We start from the raw sequence: 12149 nt of genomic DNA on the forward strand, positions 1-12149 counted from the left end.
AAGTCTGTCTTTATCAGTCTGTCTTCATCATTCTGTCTTCATTAGTCTGTCTTCATCAGTCTGTCTTCATTAGTCTGTCTTCATAAGTCTGTCTTCATAAGTCTGTCTTTATCAGTCTGTCTTCATAAGTCTGTCTTCATTAGTCTGTCTTTATCAGTCTGTCTTCATAAGTATGTCTTCATAAGTCTGTCTTTATCAGTCTGTCTTCATAAGTCTGTCTTCATAAGTCTGTCTTTATCAGTCTGTCTTCATACGTCTGTCTTTATCAGTCTGTCTTCATAAGTCTGTCTTTATCAGTCTGTCTTTATCAGTCTGTCTTTATAAGCCTGTCTTTATAAGCCTGTCTTTATAAGTCTGTCTTTATCAGTCTGTCTTCATAAGTCTGTCTTTATCAGTCTGTCTTTATCAGTCTGTCTTTATAAGCCTGTCTTTATAAGCCTGTCTTTATAAGTCTGTCTTTATAAGCCTGTCTTTATCAGTCTGTCTTTATAAGCCTGTCTTTATCAGTCTGTCTTTATAAGCCTGTCTTTATCAGTCTGTCTTTATCAGTCTGTCTTTATCAGTCTGTCTTCATAAGTCTGTCTTTATCAGTCTGTCTTTATCAGTCTGTCTTTATAAGCCTGTCTTCATGAGTCTGTCTTTATCAGTCTGTCTTCATACGTCTGTCTTTATCAGTCTGTCTTCATAAGTCTGTCTTTATAAGCCTGTCTTTATAAGCCTGTCTTTATAAGCCTGTCTTTATAAGTCTGTCTTTATCAGTCTGTCTTTATAAGCCTGTCTTTATCAGTCTGTCTTTATCAGTCTGTCTTTATAAGCCTGTCTTTATAAGTCTGTCTTTATAAGCCTGTCTTTATCAGTCTGTCTTTATAAGCCTGTCTTTATCAGTCTGTCTTTATCAGTCTGTCTTTATAAGCCTGTCTTTATAAGCCTGTCTTTATCAGTCTGTCTTTATAAGCCTGTCTTTATCAGTCTGTCTTTATCAGTCTGTCTTTATAAGCCTGTCTTTATAAGCCTGTCTTTATAAGTCTGTCTTTATAAGCCTGTCTTTATCAGTCTGTCTTTATAAGCCTGTCTTTATCAGTCTGTCTTTATCAGTCTGTCTTTATAAGCCTGTCTTTATAAGCCTGTCTTTATCAGTCTGTCTTCATAAGTCTGTCTTTATCAGTCTGTCTTTATCAGTCTGTCTTTATAAGCCTGTCTTTATAAGCCTGTCTTTATAAGTCTGTCTTTATAAGCCTGTCTTTATCAGTCTGTCTTTATCATTCTGTCTTTATCAGTCTGTTTTTATCATTCTGTCTCTATCAGTCTGTCTTTATTAGTCTGTCTTTATCATTCTGTCTTTATCAGTCTGTCTTTATCAGTCTGTCTTTATCAGTCTGTCTTTATAAGCCTGTCTTTATAAGTCTGTCTTTATCAGTCTGTCTTTATAAGCCTGTCTTTATAAGTCTGTCTTTATCAGTCTGTCTTTATAAGCCTGTCTTTATCAGTCTCTTTATCAGTCTGTTTATATCAGTCTCTTTATCACCATATTTCACTTCTCTCTGATAAATGTTCTGTTTTGTTTCTGCAGGGGAACTGACCAGCAGAGGGAGGTGAGTTCAATTACTCCTCTTAAGTATTAGTACTAGTATTCCTCTTAAGTATTAGTGCTAGTACTCCTCTTAAGTATTAGTACTAGTTATCCTCTTAAGTATTAGTGCTAGTACTCCTCTTAAGTATTAGTACTACTACTCCTCTTAAGTATTAGCACTAGTACTCCTCTTAAGTATTAGTGCTAGTACTCCTCTTAAGTATTAGTACTAGTACTCCTCTTAAGTATTAGAATTATTACTCCTCTTAAGTATTAGAACTATTACTCCTCTAAGTATTAGAACTATTACTCCACTTAAGTATTAGTACTAGTACTCCTCTTAAGTATTAGTGCTAGTACTCCTCTTAAGTATTAGAACTAGTACTCCTCTTAAGTATTAGTACTATTACTCCTCTTAAGTATTAGAACTAGTACTACTCTTAAGTATTAGTACTAGTACTCCTCTTAAGTATTAGTACTATTACTCCTCTTAAGTATTATAACTAGTACTCCTCTTAAGTATTAGTACTAGTACTCCTCTTAAGTATTAGAACTATTACTCCTCTAAGTATTAGAACTATTACTCCACTTAAGTATTAGTGCTAGTACTCCTCTTAAGTATTAGTGCTAGTACTCCTCTTAAGTATTAGTACTATTACTCCTCTTAAGTATTATAACTAGTACTACTCTTAAGTATTAGTACTAGTACTCCTCTTAAGTATTAGTACTATTAATCCTCTTAAGTATTAGTACTATTACTCCTCTTAAGTATTAGTACTAGTAATCAAAACCTTTACTTTAGTAAAAGTACTAAAACCAGCAGAGCAGGTGACTTAATTATAATTTGTTCTTATTATTATAATTTTTCTCTTTTTTACTTTAAATGTACTCTTTGCAGAATAACAACGAGGAGGTTCAGGCAACTGTAGGCCTTGAATCAGGAGGAGGAGGAGGAAGAGGACGGAGAGGAAGAGGAGGAAGAGGAGGGAGAGGAAGAGGACGAGGAGGAAGAGGAGGAAGAGGAGGAAGAGGAGGAGGATATAACTCACACTCACTGAGGATAAAAAGGGAAAAAACTTCTTCTCTTCTCAGAGGGAATCAGACCACGGGACTGTGCATGTCAACACACACACACACGTACACACACACACACACGCAGACTCACACACACACACACACACGCACACAAAAAAAAAACGCACGCACACACACACACACGTACGTACACACACGTACACACACACACGCACACGCACACACAAACACACACGCACACACACGTACTCACATGCACACACACACACACACACACACACACACACACTCATTGAGGCTGAAGCGTTAACATACATTTTAACTAAAAAAAGAGTCTTTATATTAATATATACATATATATTATTATATATATGTATATATATATTCTTTATTCTGTATTTATATTTAACGTGGTCCGTCTTAAAGGACCGTACATTTATTTTATTTTTATTTTTGCAAATCCCTCAATGGCTTTCTGTGGTGGTGATGTCACAGGGTACCACGGTACACCTCCACCCTCCTGTGGTGGTGATGTCACAGGGTACCACGGTACACCTCCACGTCACCCTTTAAAGTCGCTCTTTAAATCCACTGCAGATGATCTGATTGGCTGATGCCGTGTGTGTGTGTGTGTGTGTGTGTGTGTGTCACTCATGTGATGTCATTGTGGTATTAGGACTGTTATTTGAATCATTCTACAGACTTGAATGTGAGACGACTTTACACAAAGAACATCAGACTTTCTCGTGGTGTACTAGCTGCTGTACACGATGACAGTACAAGTACACATGCTGTGTAGTATTAGTATCACTGTGGAGCCGGGACACTGAGCAGGACTGAAGGCCGATCACTAAAAACGTGCATGGCCTAATATTTAATAATGTAATATTGAATGACTCTAATGCGTTTGAAGACTTGTTTCGTCTCTTCCAGCAGCTCCAGAGGAAAGTTAATAAAGAGGAGACGTTGGTGTTGTTGAAATCTGGTTTAAAATCAATATTGATCTGTCGGCCGCATCAGAAACACAAACTTCAGAAACATAAAGCAGCTTCAAAGACATCAAAGTCATGAGAAGAAAGCTTTAATTATAATTATAATTATATCCATCTGCTGCTTTTCAGAACCAGAATTCACTTTATTGCTGAATTTATAATAAATGTAGAATGTTATTTCAACTTAAATATAATTAAACTGTTGAAGAGCTCTGCAGAAATGTGCAAGAGATGAACAAAAGTTCACAGTGAGAATACAAAGATGTAATGCATATTATTATGATCATATACATAAAGTTTGATATTAAGAAGGTGTTAAAGTCTTAAATCAACCCGCAGCAATAACAACGTGTAACTCTCTGACGGACTAAAAACGGTTAATCTCATTTATTTGTAGTTCAAATGTTTTTAAAGTCTGACGTCATCTTCACGACCGAGACTCGAACCTTCGACCTCATGTTCAGAGGAGACCTGAATCACCGGAAGCTTCACTGCCGTTTGAGCTGAAACCGACAGAAAAACTGCTGGATATTTTTGCACTAAAATGACACAAAGCTCTGTGGATGTTTAGGAATATTAAATATGACTCAATTGTAATTGTCTTGATTGCACTGAAAGCACAAAATCTGATTTCCGGTGTAAATCTATCTTTTTATCTGTGTTCAGATTTTACAAAAAAACAAGAGTGGTGCTTTATTTTGGAAGGGTGTGAGGGAAGCATGAACATAAATATGTATATCCGTGTTCAACGTTCTGCATCATGAAGTTACACGGTTTGTTTCTTCTTCTGTGGTGTTTGTGTTATTGTTTCATATTTTTGTTTGTTCCTCCACTGATGAATTCAAAAGTAGAGAGAAAAATTAAAGGAAACAAACCTCAAAGAAATATTTCTCATACGTTTCCTTTGAGTCATTTTATTTTAGTTTATTATAAAGTTATAAAGTAAATATGAACCTACTTTTTCTTCATTTGACATTTAAAAACAGATCAGAGTTGCACATAACGGCAACGACTATTTTAATCAATTAACGTGTTGATTATTTATCAATTAATCTTCTACAAATTGTAAAAAAGAATGCAAAAAAAACCTCCAATGAGAAATAATATAATGTAATGTAATATAAAATAATATAATATGAAATAAAATAATATGTAATGTAATGTAATATAATATAAAATAATATAATGTAATAATACAAAATCATATAATATAATGTCATATAATATAATGTAATATAATATAAAATAATGTAATGTAATGTAATATAATTTAATATAATGTAATATAATATAAAATAATGTAATGTAATGTAATGTAATATAATATAATGTAATGTAATGTAATATAATATAAACTAATATAATGTAATATAATATAATGTAATATAATATAATGTAATATAATATAAAATAATGTAATGTAATATAATATAATGTAATGTAATGTAATGTAATATAATATAAAATAATGTAATATAATATAATGTAATGTAATATAATATAAAATTAAAATAATGTAATATAATGTAAAATACAATAATATAAAATAATATAATATAATGTAATGTAATATAATATAATGTAATATAATATACAATAATGTAATGTAATATAAAATAATGTAATATGAAATAAAATAATATAATGTAATATAATATAAAATAAAATAATGTAATAATACAAAATCATATAATATAATGTAATATAATATAATGTAATATAATATAAAATAATGTAATGTAATATAATATAATATAATGTAATGTAATATAATGTAATATAACATAAAATAATGTAATATAATATAATGTAATATAATATAATAACAACATTCGCCAGATGGCGCTGTTGTTGCGGTGAACCGTGTGCGGCCACCACCGAAGAAGAAGCATGAGGACGGACCCGTTCAGAGCTAAACACCCGCAGCCGTTTTTCCGTGCGAGCTAACGCCATGGCCGCCGTGCGCAGCTTAATGGCGGCGGTGAAATCAGACGGCGGCTCGGACCGCTCGGATTCCGGCTCCGACTCGGACTCGGACCATGACGCCCGCGAGGCCGAGCCGATGGAGGTGGAGGAAGGAGAGCTGGAGACGGAGGACGTTTCCGTTAATCGGTCCCTGAAGGAGCTGCTCCCGGTGAGTGGAGGCCCCGTCGGACCGGGGGACTCGCGTTCTTCTCGCGGCCCGCCGGGAGCGCGTCAACCGTCGGCGCGTAGCGGCTTCAACTCCCGGAACTAGTTCGCTCCCGGCCAACGGTTAATAGCGACCAACGGCTGCGTGCGCGCGCCGCTCCGCTCCGTGTAACCGTGTTTACCGGCTGCTGGCGTCGCACTTGTTGCCTCGTGCGCGCGCCGAAGTGCAACTTTAACGATTTTAAAGGGCAAAAATGGCACTTAAAAAAAAAAAAAGAATAACAAATAGTTCAAAGAATCTGATGCACGAATACTCGCTTATCCATTCGGCCCAGTTTTAATCCCCCAGCGTGAGAGATCTTCTCTTATATAGAGGTAGCGCTAGCTAGCTGCTCGTAAAGTGTAGCCTCACCTGTGGAGCTGCAGGTGTTCCTGCAGGGCTCTCCTACCTGTTGGGTCACCTGTCGTGTGTTTGGCAGTGCGTGCTGGCTGCTATTCAACTGGCTTTAATTTTATTATATTATAGGGGTAACAATATGTCAGCTTCAGGCTGTCTGGTGCTCCTGAATGTCCCAAACTCGTCTGTAAATGTGTCTTTTAACTGGCATTACTGGCCTTTATGTTCACATTGACCCGGGTTCAATATTCAATTAATATTAATATTTAACCCGGGTTAAATGTGAGGGTGAAACCTGCTGTCAGAAGGCTGATGTTGTGTTTGTTGTGCAGGACACGAGCCGCCGCTACGAGAACAAAGGCGGAGCGTTCATCACCGGCATTGACGTCACCTCAAAGGTATGACGTCACCACTAAAGATTACCTGCTCCGGTGAACCTGTTGTTGTTGTTGTTGTTGTTGTTGTTTGTGTGGATGCAAAACGCCAGAAAATTGATAGAAATATAACGAAAGTATCGCACAGGTTTTTTTAATTAAAATGTCTCCTGTCAGAGTTCAGCTTTCCGGATGTTTTGGACGTACCTGAACATTCATGACGTCACAACTAGTCTGCAGCCAATCAGGGTCCAGCATGAGATGTGTATTTTGAGACTAATTAAATCTACCATCTCAAACGGAATATCCTAATAAATACACATTTAAAATAACTTTAAAACCAAAGGATATATATATATATATGTATATGTATATGTATATATATATATATATATATATATATATATATATATATATATATATATATATATATACATGTATATATGTTTTAACACTATCTGATTAAAGTAAATAGATTATTTGGGGAGAGATTTTAATTGAAACGTGTTTAATAAAATGTTTTTTAATTAATTATCGGACATTTCCTTTGCACCCGATGGGTTCGAGGACCGTCTGAAAGATGAAAATCTAACCATAACGGTGTTTTTCACAGCTTCTTGTCGCTATGAACGTCAACGTTTCGTTGACTCTTTAAAGAAAGCGTATTTTGTGTTTTTCGTCAGGAGGCGATCGAAAGGAAAGAGAAGCGAGCGAGACGTTTTCATTTCAGACCGGAAGAGAGCGTTGAGCAGAGGAGCGTGTTCATGGATAAAGACACCATGAAGAAAGGTGAGACGCTCTTCTTCTGTGGTGCTTGGGACCCGGACCCGTCTTCTTCTGTGGTGTTTTATAATCTACCTGTCTTCTTCTGTGGTGCTCAGCTATCCCCAGCCTGCGGATGGAGGCCCTCTACGTGACGGGAGTGGACGACATGAGTACTCAGGACATCTTCGGGTATTTTAAAGAATATCCTCCAGCACACATCGAGTGGATCGATGACACCTCCTGTGAGTGTCGCTGACGCACACACACACAGACACACACGCACGTACACACACGCACGTACACACACGCACGCACAGACACACGCACACACGTACACACGCGCGCGCACAGACACACACGCACAGATGCACACACACACAGACACACACGCACAGATGCACACACGCACAGACACGTGCACAGACACACACGCACAGACACACACACACGCACAGATGCACGCACGCACAGACACGTGCACAGACACACACGCACAGACACACACACAGACACACACGCACAGATGCACGCACGCACAGACACACACGCACAGATGCACACACACACAGACACACACGCACAGATGCACACACGCACAGACACGTGCACAGACACACACGCACAGACACACACACACGCACAGATGCACGCACGCACAGACACGTGCACAGACACACACGCACAGACACACACACAGACACACACGCACAGATGCACGCACGCACAGACACACACGCACAGATGCACACACGCACAGACACGCACACACACAGACGCACAGACACACACGCACAGATGCACACACGCACAGACACGCACACACACAGACGCACAGACACACACACGCATACTAGCCTGTAAACTTACTTTGTGATGGGGTGAAGTATTTAGATCCTGAACTACAGTAAAAGTACTCTGTGAACTGACTCTAGATCAGCGAGGGACGTGTGTCTGAACGGCACCCGATTGTTTCCTAGGCAACGTGGTTTGGCTCGACGACAACACGTCCGTCCGAGCGCTCGTCAACTGCAGCCGGACGCCCGACCCGGAGACCGAGACCACCGAGACCCCCGAGACGGAAACCCCGGGGCCGGAGAGCGCCGATCAGCCGGGCGACCAGAGTAAAGGTCGCCGGGGGTCGGAGGACGAGGAGGAGGAAGAGGGCGAGGTGGAGGAGGAAGAAGAGGGCGAGGTGGAGGACGAAGACGAGGCCGTGAAGAAGAGCAGCGAGGAGATAGAGGTGAAGGAAGCCGACGAGCAGAAACCGAAGCAGGAAGCCGTTCAGGTAGATAAATCCAACGCCAGCCGATCGGGGTTATTGATTACTTCCCATAACTGATGGATGACATGAACTCAGGTGGAGGACCTGTCGCTGGCGGAGAGAGAGTCGCTGCTGAGGAACGACCTGCGACCGGCCATCAAGCCCTTCAAAGGAAACAAGCTCCTCCTGCGCTTCGCCACGCACGGTGAGTCCAACCGGGTCTGGCTCAGTTTGAGTTAAACCTCAGCTAATAACGGATCATTGAGTCATATTTCATGTGTTGCGTGCAGACGATAAGAAGGAGCTCGGCGCCGCTCGGCGAAGCCGCTACTACATGAAGTACGGGAACCCGAACTACGGCGGCATGAAGGGGATCCTCAGCAACTCCTGGTGAGCTCCTTTACTTTGGAGTATAATCACCGTTTATTCATTTGAAGAACACGACGTGATGATGATAATTATACTAATAAAAGTCCTCCTTCTCTTCAGGAAGAGGAGGTTTCACAACCGTCGGATTCAGAGAGACGTCATCAAGAGCAAGAAGCCTCTGATCGGAGACAACCTGGGACACACGCCGCCGTACACTCACCGGCACTCCGGTAAACCACCTCCTGTCTGCTAATAACACACGAAACATAATAAACATTCATTCTCACATTGCCAGCTTTGTCTGAATGTCACGATGCGGTTTTATGTATTTAATTGTTAAAAATGTTCCTATCTGTGTCGGTCAACGTGACGTCGGAGCGGATTGGTCCGTGTTTGTCACGTGACCTGCTCGCTGCATTAATAACAAGTAATAATAATAATAGGTTGACATTTTCCATCTTTTGAACAATCAAAACCTAATTTATTTTTATTCATCACAAATATAATGAAAGCCAAAGTTGTAAACGTATTGTGTACAAACACGCTGTTAAGTTATAATTCAAACCAGGAAGTCTTGATATGATGAATTCTTCTTCTTCTTCTCTCCAGCCGACCTGGTCAACCTGCCTGAGGAGCCCATCAAGGAGGAGGAGGAGGAAGAGGAGGAGGACGAGGACATGGAGGAGGACGACCGGGTGGTAGAGTACAAGGAGCGAGCGGACAAGGAGCGAGTGGACAAGGAGCGAGGCCAGAAGCCCACCGCCGCGGGGGGCTCGCTCACGCCAGGGGCGGGGCTCCGCGGCCGGGCCGAGCGCTCTCCGTCTCCGTGGTCGGAGTCGGACGAGATGGACTACGACCTGGAGCTGAAGATGATCTCCACGCCGTCGCCCAAGAAGAGCAAGAAGATGACGATGTACGCCGACGAGCTGGACGGCCACCTGAAGAGCATCCGGTCAGAAGCACAAACTGTTGATTCAGTCCATCACTTACCTCTAATTATTATATCAGGAGTTGTTGTTCTCTGAAATGTGATATTATTATTATTATTATTATAACAAACTGAACTCTGTGGTCTCGTGAGCAGGAACCGGGTCGGGGAGTCAGGATCACAGACCAGAGCCAAGTCCATGTCGCCGACCCCCCAAGTGACCGACGTCCGGCAGCTGCTGGAGGAGAAGAGGAAGGGGCTCTCTCAGCACAGACAGCCCCCCCTGGTGGCCCCCAGCGGGAAGTCAGGTCAGACTACATCTACAGCTTTACTTGTGATGAGTCGTGTCTGTCTGTCTGATTGTCTGTCTGTCTTACTGTCTGTCTTAGTGTCTGACTGTCTGTCTTACTGCCTGCCTGTCTTACTGACTGTCTGTCTGTCTTACTGCCTGCCTGTCTTACTGACTGTCTGTCTGTCTTACTGTCTGCCTGTCTTACTGACTGTCTGTCTGTCTTACTGCCTGCCTGTCTTACCGACTGTCTTACTGACTGTCTGTCTGCAGACGTACGGCAGCGGTTGGGAAAGCGGCGCTACTCCCCTGACAGACAGCGCTCGCCCTCCCCTGTCTCTCCCAGAGACACGCCTCCCGCCAGAGAACCAATCAGAGACGTGCACCGCCGGCTGGGCGTGGCCAGTCAGGACAACAGGAGCGTCTTCTCCAACTCATCCAAAGACAGGAAGTCAAGTACGTCAACAAATCTATCCTATTATTATTATTGTTATTATTATACTGGTGGAGTAAGAAACTATGTAACATGTATGTAACATGTAATATATATATATATATATATATATATATATATATATATATATATATATATATATATGTGTGTGTGTGTGTGTGTATGTATATGTGTGTGTGTGTGTATGTATATGTGTGTGTGTGTGTATGTATATATGTGTGTGTGTGTGTATGTATATATGTGTGTGTGTGTATGTATATATGTGTGTGTGTGTATGTATATATGTGTGTGTATATGTGTATATATGTGTGTGTGTGTATGTATATATGTGTGTATGTATATGTATATATATATGTATATGTATATGTATATATATATGTATATATATATATATATGTATATGTATATATATATATATTGTGAGATAATAACAGGAATAATAGTTGTGATAACGTCCCTAAAATGTATTTGTTGTCTTTATAAATGAAGCTTCATTAACAGAGCTGATGTTTGTTTGTTTGTTTGTTTACAGGCGCGCTGTGGAGCAGACTCGGCTCTGGTGACGACGACGGCGCCGGACGTCACGAGCGCCGCTCGAGCAGCCGGCCGGCAGAGCTTTTCTCCTCGGGGAAGGGAGGCGAGGGCGGTGGCAGCAAGACACGAGGAGACGGAGAGGGGGAGAAGGAGGAGAAGAAGGAGGACGAGGAGGAGGACGACTCGGCGCTGCAGAAGGTGTGGGGCGCCATGATCAAACAGAAACAGGAGCGTCTGTCCCACAAGGTCAAGAAGAGCCGGCTGGACAACCTGCCGTCGCTGCAGATCGAGATCAGTCGCGACAGCAGCGACGACTCCGACGCCTGAAACGGAGGAGGAGGAGGAAGAGGAGGAGGAAGAGGAGGGGGGAGGGGGACCGGGGACCAGCCGGAGGGTTTCTCCTCTGAACTTCACGTCACTCTTTTCTTCAAGTACAATGATACAAAGATCTGACTGCAGATCTGAGGCCAGTGTGTCAGTTTCTTTTTCTTTGTCTGTGCGGTTCAGGAGGGAGAAACGGGTTCAACCAGGCACAGAGCCAGGGGCCCCTTAAGACTGTTTACTATTAACTGAAATGTTGATCTCCTCATGGTGATTTCTTTTATTTAATTGTTCCTTCTTTTTAAGATCTGCAAACGAATCCAATCAAACATGTATAAAGAAACACAAACTCCAGTAATGTGTGTCATCGTTTTAATGGAACGAAACAAAGTTAGTCAGACAAATGGAAACGAAGCTTTAGCCGAAGCCTTAGAACCAACGACTGGTTCACCTGAGAGCTCTGGTTCACCCCAGAGCAGATGTTTCACAGGAGCCTCAGAGGAACCTCACAGGAGCCTCAGAGGAACCTCACAGGAGCCTCAGAGGAACCTCACAGGAGCCTCAGAGGAACCTCACAGGAGCATCAGAGGAACCTCACAGGAGCATCAGAGGAACCTCACATGATCCTCAAAGGAACCTCAGGAGCATCAGAGGAACCTCACATGATCCTCAAAGGAACCTCAGGAGCATCAGAGGAACCTCACATGATCCTCAAAGGAACCTCAGGAGC

The 12149-nt window shown here is 41.5% G+C and overlaps 2 protein-coding genes across 2 annotated transcripts in view; both read left to right on the forward strand.

The window, feature by feature from the left end:
* The window catches only part of LOC117742606 (rap1 GTPase-activating protein 2-like), a 36476-nt gene extending 33765 nt beyond the window's left edge, over positions 1-2711 (forward strand). The window contains exons 23-24 of the mRNA XM_034550130.1: positions 1571-1592; positions 2469-2711. Coding sequence (XP_034406021.1) covers positions 1571-1579 — 9 coding nt within the window. The 3' untranslated portion in view covers positions 1580-1592; positions 2469-2711. The remainder of the gene's footprint in view (positions 1-1570; positions 1593-2468) is intronic.
* A 2744-nt stretch (positions 2712-5455) lies between these two features.
* ncbp3 (nuclear cap binding subunit 3) lies at positions 5456-11777 on the forward strand. The gene is made up of 12 exons (XM_034550290.1): positions 5456-5731; positions 6457-6522; positions 7182-7287; positions 7380-7505; positions 8241-8548; positions 8621-8729; positions 8815-8914; positions 9014-9123; positions 9503-9845; positions 9978-10129; positions 10384-10566; positions 11097-11777. The coding sequence occupies exons 1-12, from the start codon at positions 5549-5551 to the stop codon at positions 11423-11425; spliced, it is 2115 nt and encodes a 704-aa protein (XP_034406181.1). The 5' UTR covers positions 5456-5548; the 3' UTR covers positions 11426-11777.
* Positions 11778-12149: the final 372 nt, after the last annotated feature.

Source organism: Cyclopterus lumpus, chromosome 14 (genome assembly GCF_009769545.1).
Source record: "Cyclopterus lumpus isolate fCycLum1 chromosome 14, fCycLum1.pri, whole genome shotgun sequence".
Taxonomy (NCBI): Eukaryota; Metazoa; Chordata; class Actinopteri; order Perciformes; family Cyclopteridae; genus Cyclopterus; species Cyclopterus lumpus.

Bases quoted from the DNA above. Each gene is read 5' to 3' on its own strand.
- ncbp3 (XM_034550290.1), top strand. From the start codon at position 5,549: ATGGCCGCCGTGCGCAGCTTAATGGCGGCGGTGAAATCAGACGGCGGC. The intron at 5,732-6,456 runs GTGAGTGGAGGC...TTTGTTGTGCAG, and splicing joins CCCTGAAGGAGCTGCTCCCG to GACACGAGCCGCCGCTACGA. The intron at 7,506-8,240 runs GTGAGTGTCGCT...ATTGTTTCCTAG, and splicing joins GTGGATCGATGACACCTCCT to GCAACGTGGTTTGGCTCGAC.